This window comes from Pyrus communis, chromosome 13, assembly GCF_963583255.1.
Source record: "Pyrus communis chromosome 13, drPyrComm1.1, whole genome shotgun sequence".
NCBI lineage: Eukaryota > Viridiplantae > Streptophyta > Magnoliopsida > Rosales > Rosaceae > Pyrus > Pyrus communis.
In genome coordinates, this window is record NC_084815.1 from 10809700 (window position 1) to 10820223 (window position 10524).

Below are 10524 nucleotides of genomic sequence, written 5' to 3' on the forward strand. Positions count from 1 at the left end.
GATTTGATTACTTCTAATTGCGTTTCATAAGTTGTGAATTCAATTTGTTTAACCGTTTGATTGATAACTTATTTATGTATGTTATTGAGAATGCGCGCTTAATTTTCATGCATGAATATGACGCTAGAATATAAGTGAGTTTCACCTAATCGTTATGAACTTATATTCACAAGTAGTGGAGGTTGCTTATAAACAATCGCGTTAAAAGAATTCTTGGCACGAGTTTCATGCTCATCATAGTAACGAATGCCTCGTCAACACTTATAGTTTTCATAATACTTAATGATCTTTGATTGTATCTTTATTGTGCTGTTCACGTAAAGGACTTTTGGAGAATGTAGTGAATTGCGTTGCGCTAACCCATCCAATTCATTAACTTAAGGAAAACTTGACGGTTAATTTAAGCGGACCTAATTGACCTGGGGTGATGAGTTTCATAATTTATTAAAATGCAATTGGAAATCTTTTTATTATGCAAGTGTAACATGTATGGAGATGAACCCCTTAGCTATTCTATCATCCATTCATTCCATTTCGTCAATTTCGTTTTTATAATCTGTTTTAATTAGAATCTGTCCATTTAGTTTATTTTCGTCCAAACCTCAATCCCCATTTATTTTAAAGTGTTAGATTAGTTAGAAATACTTTTAGTTTGTGTTTATAAGTGTTTTGATTCAATTTGTTAAACAAATTCGTCCAAATTTGTGTTTGTGCTCAAATCTGCCCAGAAAGTGGTTTTTAGGCAGATTTGAGTGTGTTTGTGTTGTTTTGAGTCTTTTGGTTTGTCTTAGTGTTTTAAAGTTTAGTTTTACATTCTTTGAGTCTAGTTTAGTGTTTTATATTGTGTTTTTACGTTTTTGAGTCAAATCCAAGTGATTAACAATCCCTCCTAATCCCCGGTCCAGAACGATCCCTACTTATATACTTACTACAATTTGACGAAAAGAGGGTTTAATTTGTGTGCGTACAAAGAGAGGCAAATCCAAGACAAGAGGGTGGACAACTTGGAGAAGCAAGTGGGACAGATTGCCGAATTCATGGGGCAATTTCGTGAGCAAGGAAGGTTGCCTAGCTCAACAGTGGTCAACCCGAAAGGAGGATTCGAATCTGCGAAAGCAATCATGTTGCGAAGTGGAAAACAAGTTGGAACGGCTTCACAACCCTCTAATTCAGCCCCAATGGAGGACGAAAAGTTGCAATTTGAAGAGGGGGAGCATGAGCAAGCCACGGCAAGGATGGGAGACACCATGCCGCAGCCACCCAAAGTACACCACTCGGCTTCTAAGGGTAAGGATGTTCCAAATTCGGTTATTTCTAATGTTATTCCTCCAAATGTACCTTTTCCTCGTAGATTCATGCAAACAAAGAAGGAGGAGGCTGAAAAGGACATTTTAGAGACGTTTAGAAAAGTACAAGTCAATATACCACTTTTGGATGCAATTAAACAAGTTCCGAGGTATGCTAAGTTTTTAAAAGAACTTTGTACTACTAGGAAGAGAATTTCAAACAAAGAGGTTGTAAAGGTAAGTGAGAATGTCTCAGCCATCTTGCAACGTAAATTGCCCCCTAAATGCAAAGATCCGGGTAGTTTTACAATTCCTTGTGTTATTGGCAATAATCGGTTTGAACATGCTATGCTAGACTTAGGTGCATCTATTAATGTTATGCCGTACTCCATTTATGCATCTATGAACCTAGGTGAGTTAAAAAATGATGGTGTGATTATTCAATTGGCCGATAGATCTAATGCCTATCCAAAGGGTGTTTTGGAAGATGTTTTAGTGCAGGTTAATCATCTAATCTTTCCGGCGGATTTCTACGTGTTGGAAATGGAAGAATCAAACCATGCCCCGTCATTGCCAATTCTTCTTGGCCGCCCATTTATGAAAACAGCCCGCACGAAGATTGATGTGTTTAATGGGACTTTGACAATGGAATTTGATGGGGAAGTTATTAATTTCAATCTTTCTGAATCTATTAAGTACCCTCTTGATGATCATTCATGTTTTGCTATTGATGTAATTGATTCGTTGGCGCAGGACCATTTTGAACAATTGAACGAAGATGCACTTGAATTGGTCATTACAAGAGGAATGGAACTTAAAGACAAGGAAGTAGGGCAATTGCATACCCACGGCATGCATGGTGAGCACCATGCCGTGCCCCCTAGTGTTGACATGGTTGAGATAGTGGCTGCCCTTGAGTCATTGCCACTACAATCTGGTAAGTCTTCGGACCTAATTTCAATTCCAATTTCGACTAATAAGCCCATTCCTTCAGTTGTGCAGCCACCTTCCCTTGAACTTAAACCATTGCCAAGCCATTTGAAGTATGTTTTCTTGGGAGACCAAGAGACCTTGCCCGTCATCATATCCTCCTCACTCACGGCACAAGAAGAAGGTAAGTTAGTGAGGGTGTTAAAGGAGTACAAAACTGCGATTGGTTGGACGTTGGCCGACATCAAGGGAATAAGCCCAACCACGTGCATGCATCGTATACTTTTGGAGGAGGGGACCAAAGCATCTCGAGAGGCTCAACGCCGACTCAACCCTCCAATGATGGAAGTTGTGAAGAAGGAGATAATCAAGCTCTTGGATTGTGGAGTGATCTATCCAATTTCAGACAGTCGGTGGGTGTCTCCGGTGCAATGTGTCCCAAAGAAATCCGGAGTAACTGTGGTGACAAATGCCGAAAATGAGCTTGTTCCTACGCGAATCCAAACAGGTTGGAGGGTTTGTATTGACTATAGGAAGCTCAATGCCACGACAAGGAAAGATCATTTTCCCTTGCCATTCATTGATCAAATGCTTGAAAGGTTAGCGGGTTATGCGTTTTATTGTTTTCTTGATGGGTATTCAGGTTATAATCAAATTGTGATAGCCCCAGAAGATCAAGAAAAAACCACTTTCACATGCCCTTTTGGTACATTTGCTTATCGTCGTATGCCATTTGGTTTATGTAATGCACCTGCCACATTTCAAAGATGCATGATGAGCATATTTTCAGATTACGTTGAGAAAATTATTGAAGTTTTTATGGATGATTTCAGCGTTTTTGGTGATTCATTTGATGGTTGTTTGAATAATCTTAGTTTGATTTTAAAACGATGCATTGAAACTAACCTTGTGTTAAATTGGGAGAAATGTCATTTCATGGTTAAACAAGGCATAGTTTTAGGTCATATTATTTCTGAAAAAGGTATTGAGGTAGATAAATCAAAAATAGATCTTGTGCGTCACTTACCCTCTCCTACTTCGGTTAGAGAGGTTCGTTCGTTCCTTGGACATGCAGGTTTTTATAGGAGGTTCATCAAGGATTTCTCGAAGATCTCCCAACCTTTATGCCGCCTCCTACAAAAAGATGCACCTTTCGACTTCACCAAGGAATGCACGGCAGCTTTCCAACTCCTCAAGGACATGCTAACCACGGCACCCATCATTGTGCCACCAGATTGGAGTCTTCCGTTCGAGCTAATGTGTGATGCATCCGACTATGCGTTAGGGGCTGTTTTAGGCCAAAGGAAGGACAAGAAGCCGCATGTCATCTACTACGCATCTCGGACGTTGAATGACGCTCAATTGAACTATTCAACTACTGAAAAAGAACTTCTTGCCATTGTCTTTGCTTTAGATAAATTTCGATCATATTTACTTGGTACTAAGGTTATTATTTTCACTGATCATGCAGCTTTAAAGTACTTGTTCACGAAGAAGGAAGCCAAACCACGGCTAATTCGATGGATGCTACTTCTTCAAGAGTTTGACATCGAAATCAAGGACAAAAAGGGAAGTGAAAATGTGGTGGCTGACCACCTAAGCCGCATGATACATGAGGAGGAGCCGTACCCTATTGTAGAAACATTCCCTGACGAGCAATTGTTATCCATTAAGGTAAGTGAGCCTTGGTATGCGGATTTGGTAAATTATTTGGTGACTAAACAAGTTCCTACCACTTTAACTAGAAACCAACGTGATAAATTGAAAAAAGACGCTAGGTTTTATGTTTGGGATGATCCATACTTGTGGAAATATTGCTCGGATCAGATTATACGTAAGTGTGTGCATGACATGGAATTCACTTCTATTTTAACATTTTGTCACACTTATGCATGTGGGGGACACTTTGGGACACAACGCACAGCCCTTAAGGTTTTAGAATGTGGATTCTATTGGCCAACTTTATTTAAGGATGCTAGAAACTTTTGTATGTCTTGTGATCGTTGCCAAAGAATGGGCAACATTAGTGCAAAGGATCAAATGCCGCAAAATGTTATTCTCCCGGTTGAAATTTTTGATGTTTGGGGTATTGATTTTATGGGTCCTTTTCCTTCCTCACATGGTTTCTTGTATATCTTACTTGCTGTGGATTATGTATCGAAATGGGTGGAAGCAAAAGCCACCCGAACTAATGATTCTCGAGTGGTTGCAGATTTCATTAGAACTAACCTTTTTGCAAGGTTTGGAATGCCACGAGTGATCATAAGTGATGGAGGATCTCACTTTTGCAATCGAACCATTGAGGCTTTGCTCAAGAAGTACAACGTCACGCATAAGGTTTCAACACCTTATCATCCTCAGACCAATGGGCAAGCCGAGGTTTCAAATAGGGAGATTAAGCAGATTCTAGAAAAAACCGTGGGCCCTACAAGGAAGGATTGGAGTGTACGGTTGGAGGATGCGTTGTGGGCATATCGCACGGCTTACAAGACCCCCCTGGGCATGTCCCCATTTCGGCTCATTTATGGCAAACCATGCCATCTTCCCGTGGAATTGGAGCACAAGGCGCATTGGGCCATCAAGACATTCAACATGGACATTGATGCGGCTGGACTTCACAGGAAGCTCCAATTGAATGAATTAGAAGAGATTAGGAACGAGGCGTATGACAACGCTCGAATTTACAAGGAAAAGACAAAGGCTTTTCATGATAAGATGATTCGAGGCAAATCATTCTCTATTGGGCAGAAAGTGCTACTCTTTAATTCCCGCCTTCGCTTGTTTCCTGGTAAGTTGCGTTCTAAGTGGGTTGGCCCGTTTGTTATTACTAATGTTTTTCCTTATGGTGCAGTCCAAGTTCAAAGCTTGAAAAAAGGACAAGAGTTCACGGTGAATGGCCATCGATTAAAGCCCTACTACGAGAACTTCGAGGAGCATGTGGTGGATGATGTACCCCTCCATGCCGTGGGTACTACTAGTGAAGCTTAGCATGGCGTATTCGTCCGGCTGGAAGACGTTAAAGCAAGCGCTTCTTGGGAGGCAACCCATGTATTCGACAAGGAGAAGATGGAACTTCCATTCCAAACCCAGATTTGCGTTTCTAAACCCTTCTCCTTGCTGTTTATTTTATCATGCTTAGTTGCTTATTATTTGTTTGCTTTTATGTGAGTCTTTGTGTGAAACATTGAGGACAATGTTTGATTTAAGTGTGGGGGGGTAAACAAGTGTTTTTTATGCAAAATTCGTGGGATTCTATCACCTATCACTTCTAATGTTGTTTCTCACTGTTTTTAGGTGTTTTAATGCATTTTGAGCTATTTTGGTGTGTGTTGAAGTAAAAATCCGAAAATTTGAAAAAAAATTGAAAAAAGTGTTTTGAAAATGCCAAAAAGAGTTGTTTTTGTGTGTTTGTTTGTGTCTTAGGGTACCTTCCAACACAATGATGAGGATTTGGTTTTTAATGCATGACTGTTAAAGAGAGTTACAAACAATGATGGAAGTTTGATTTGCTCTTTGGTTTATGCTTGGTTGTAGTTATAGTTTACGAATTCACATGTAATTGCAAAAGATAAAATCAGTTTTTGTAACATGCTTGAAGGAAGGAACTCAAACAAACGCTACATCCCTGAGAGACTTGAGCCTAAACGTTTATTTGGAGAGTTATTAATCTGTGCATTCTTGTTTTCTAAAAGTCGTTGCATGATCTCATTATTCTTTGCTTGGTTGCTACTTAGAATGCGTTTCATCACTATAGTTCCAAATACTAGAACTCATACCCGTTTTATTCAAAGCATGAAATTGATTAGCATAACAAATAACAAGATGAAGTTGTGTAGTAGTCACCACCATAGCCAAATAGCCGAATCCACCCTTGTCACTTGTATTGTAGGTTTAAACCCCTTTGAGCCTTATTTAGCCTATTTTCTTGTTAACCACATCATCCTTACCTAGCCTAGAATAGGACTTCCCATACCTTTGTTCTTAAAGTATAGTGGAGCATAATGTAAAAGGAATTCCTTTTGAGTGACATTTGTGCAGAAAATGAGTGTGGGGGAAGGTATTTTGTGAGTGTGTGTGTGCCAAAGTCTTAAAAGGGGCACGAGAAAAGAAAGAAAAAAAAAAAAAAAAAAACGAAAAGAAAAAAAAAATTGTGAAAAAGAAGAAAAAAAGAAGAAGAAAAGAAAGAAAAAGAGTGAAAATAAGTGAGAATGAACTCACAAGTGTTGATTGTTGAAGAAAGGGTCCAAAAAGTTTGAATATGGCCCTAAGTTTTGTGTGATTCCCCCTTGGGTGATCAAAGTTGACTTCCGCGTTATAAAGGGAATTCTAAGTGCCTAATCCAATACTTTGCTCATTATTGCTTTAAGAATGTTTGTTATCCTTTACCTTTCGTTGTTAGCCAATACCCTAGCCTCGTTACAACCCTTTGACTTCTATCTTGATTGTTATGTGTTTCAATATGTGGAGTTTAAAGTGGGTTTGGAGCATATGGTATCCCTGGTTCTCGTATCTAGGTAGTAGCATTCCATTCATGAGATCATATACATACATGTTAATAATTCCAGAAAATGCTTTCCTTGTTATAACATATGTGAGTGTTCGTCTACATGTTTACATCAATCTTCTCACGTATACCTAGTGTAGGGAGTGTAGTTAGAAAATCTGTGTGAAAATTGAGAGTACACCTAGTAAGGAATTGAGGGAATTCTGTAAGGCATGTTACTACATTCAAAATGTTGTTTTAATTGATTAAATGCGAGCTAGTGAATGGTGACTATGATTAAGTATGCTCGAGGGTAAGGATTGCTTAAATCTATGTGAGTGGTGATCTTTGGCATGTCATGTTTCATTGGAAATCCCTGAGACGAACGTTGGAAGGTTTAGATTATATGTTTTGTTTCTTTTGTTTATTTGTTTTGCTCGAGGACTAGCAAAAGATAAGTGTGGGGGAATTTGATAGGAGCATATTTAGGCGACTTAACTAGCTTATTCTTGTGCATTTGTGCTATTATTTCTTAGTTAATGTCGTATTACAACTCAATTTCGTGTGTTTGTAGGTCCTATGGGTTAAAGTATCAAGAAAGTGCATTTTGGTGCATTTTGGAGCTATTTTGGACACTAGGTGGTGAGCTTGCATGTGGGCTAACATGGATGGACGAATTTGGACTTTAAGAAGGTGGAAATGTGATAAGAAGAGGAAGGAACTAAGCTAAGGACAAAGTGGATAAGGAAAGTGCAAGAAAAGAGGAAACATTATCCAAAACCTTATCCAACCTTATCCAACATTATCCAAAACCTTATCTAACATTATCCAATTATCCAAAACATTATCCAAACCTTATCTCATCTTATCCTATCCAAACCTTATCATGTCTTACTCCTAATTACATGGGGACCTAAATGGATCATTCTAGAACCTATTTCTAGAAGCATCCTAGTCTAGAAGGCCCAAATCTGCCACAAAACCTATTCTTTCTAGAAACCCTAGAAAAGTGGCGCCCAAACCTTTCTAGAAGGCTTTACCTTGCCTTGCAAGGCAAGCTACCCTTCCCCCTAAATCAGCCGCACCTTCCTAGGCCCAATCCCTTTGGGATTCTGAATTCCAAGGCCTAATCCTTGTGGATTTGGGTATACAAATCAGTTTATAGAACTATGTGGGCCAAAACCTTCTCCTAAGTGGATTTGAATCACTATGGCCGAATTCTAGGGCCCTAATCCACCAAATCTGCTAAGTAAACCCTAATCTAATAAACCCTAGGACTATATAAACATATTTTCAGCCACAAATTCGTACCACCCCCTTATGCTATTCAGAAACCCTTGTGCCGCACCTCCATTCTCCATTCTAAGCCTCCATAGACCTCCCTACACATCCATACATCTCTGCCGCACCCTTCCCACCATAATCAACCATCCTCCATCCCTCCAAACTAGAAAACACCATCCAAAACCACCAATTCCATCACCCTAACTTTGTGCCGCAGCAAGGAGGAGGAAGAGGAGCCAATCTGTGCATCGAATCCATCTTGGAATTGCTGAGCATTTAGGTGTATTCTTTCTTATGATTTCCATGTTTAAATTCAATACTTTTTGTTGTGCAAGCATGAGGAACTAATCCCCCCTTTGGCTAGGGGGGAATTTCGAAACCATGGTTATATTTGCATGATGATTTGATTATTTTCAGTTGTGATTTCATGAATGATGAATTCAATTTACTTATCTATTTTAATTAAAACTTGCTTATGTATATGAATTGAGAGTGCACGCTTGATTTGCATGCATAAACATGATGCTAGGATATGAGGGAACTTCACCTAATCGTTGGGAACTCACATCCATGAGTAGTTAAGATTGTTGGTCGCAATTATGTTAAGTAAATTCTTGGTATAAGTATCATGCGCTTTCATAGTTACGAATGCCTCGTCAACACCTATGATTTCCATAGAACCTAATGATCTTTGATTGTCTTTCTATCATGCGCTTTCATATAGAAAACTTTTAAGGAATAATTTGATTGCAATGCGCTAATTCCATTCAATTCAATGACCTAAGGGAAATCTGAGAGTTAATTTAAGCGTACCTAATTAACTTGGGGTGTTGAGGTTCATAAATTCATCGAATAAGCAACTGGAGATTATTTTGTATGCAAGTATGCCATGTGTGGAGAAAAACCTCCTAGCCATCTCACCATCCACTTAATTTCACCAATTTCGTCAGAATCTGCCTATTTTACATATTTGTTTTGTTTGTTTGATTTTCGTCAAAAACCAAATCCCCAAGTGTCTTAGAGTGTCTAATTAGTTAGAATATGTTTTAGATTGTGTTTTTGAGTGTTTTGATTCAAGTTGTTACCCAAATTCGTCCAAATTAGTGAAAGTGCTCAAAACTGCCCAGAAAGTGTTTTTAAGGCAGTTTTGAGTGTTTTGGGGCTGTTTTGAGTCTTTGGGTTTGTTTTAGTGTTTTTATTGTTTAGCTTTGCATTCTTTGAGTCTAGTTTAGTGTTTTAACCTTTGTTTTACGTTTTTGAGTCAGTTTCCAAGTGATTTAGCAATCCCTCCTAATCCCCGGTTTAGAACGATCCCTACTTATTTATATGCTACAATTGTCAAAAGAGGGTTAATTTGTGTGTTAAGTTAATTTTCGCATCACGAATGCCTCGTCAACACTTATAATTTTCATAGAGCGTAATGATTCTTGCTTGTACCTCTTCTATGCATTCATGTTGAGGACTTGTGGGGAATGTTTTGAATTGTCGCATGCATCATCCAATTCAATAACGTTAGGAAGATTTGAAGGTTAATTAGTGCATCACGGTTAACTTGGGGTGTTGAGTATCATAGTTTATTGAAATGCAATTGGAAATCATTTTATTATGCAAGTATAACATGTATGGAGATGAACCCCTTAGCTAGCCTTCATTCCATTCAATTCTATCACACATTCACATTTACATTTTGCTTTTACTTACAATCTGTTCTTTTAGTTTAAATTCGTCAAAACCTAACCCCCCCCTTTTACTTTCTTGTTCTTTAGTGTTTAGACTTTGTTTAGTTTATGTTTTAAAGTGTTTTGATTCAATTTATTTCCCAAAATTCGTCCAAATTCACCAAAGTGCTCAAAACTGCCCAGAAAGTGATTTTAAGGCTGTTTTGAGTGTTTTGGGTGATGTTTGAGTCTTTTGGTTTGTTTTAGTGTTTTAAAGTTTAGTTTTGCATTCTTTGAGTCTAGTATAGTGTTTTATATTGTTATTTTACGTTTGAATCAAGCCATAATCCTAAATTCGTCCAACATTGGGGTTAAGGTCAGAAACTGCCTAGTTAGTGTTTTTAGGCAGTTTTGAGTCTTTTGAACTTGTTTTGAGTCCTTTGAGTCTTTGTGAACGTTTTTAACTTTGTTTTTATGTTTTTGAGTCAAATCCAAGTGATTAACAATCCCTCCTAATCCCCGGTCCAGAACGATCCCTACTTATACTTATACTACAATTGACAAAAAGAGGGTTTAATTTGTGTGCGTATAAATCACGCATCAATTTCATGGGCCCTTTCCCATCTTCGTTCGGTTTTACTTATATTTTGCTTGGGGTGGATTATGTCTCAAAATGGGTGGAAGCCAAGGCCACCCGTACTAATGATTCTAGAGTTGTTGCAGATTTTATAAAGACTAACATTTTTGCTAGATTTGGGATGCCTCGAGTGCTTATTAGTGATGGAGGCTTGATGTGAAAATTAACTTGACACACAAATTAAACCCTATTTGTGAAAATTGTAGTAGATATGTAAGTAGGGATCGTTCTAGACCGGGGATTAAC

General features: G+C 38.4%; 1 protein-coding gene across 1 annotated transcript; it reads left to right on the plus strand.

The window, feature by feature from the left end:
* The first annotated feature begins 1037 nt into the window (after positions 1-1037).
* Positions 1038-5204, plus strand: LOC137712196 (uncharacterized). The gene is made up of 6 exons (XM_068451315.1): positions 1038-1523; positions 1788-1949; positions 2040-2223; positions 2623-2724; positions 3688-3890; positions 4500-5204. The coding sequence occupies exons 1-6, from the start codon at positions 1038-1040 to the stop codon at positions 5202-5204; spliced, it is 1842 nt and encodes a 613-aa protein (XP_068307416.1).
* The last annotated feature ends 5320 nt before the right edge of the window (positions 5205-10524 follow it).

Bases quoted from the DNA above. Each gene is read 5' to 3' on its own strand.
- LOC137712196 (XM_068451315.1), top strand. From the start codon at position 1,038: ATGGGGCAATTTCGTGAGCAAGGAAGGTTGCCTAGCTCAACAGTGGTC. The intron at 1,524-1,787 runs GTAAGTGAGAAT...GTTTTAGTGCAG, and splicing joins CAAACAAAGAGGTTGTAAAG to GTTAATCATCTAATCTTTCC. The intron at 2,725-3,687 runs GTTGGAGGGTTT...CTGATCATGCAG, and splicing joins TCCTACGCGAATCCAAACAG to CTTTAAAGTACTTGTTCACG.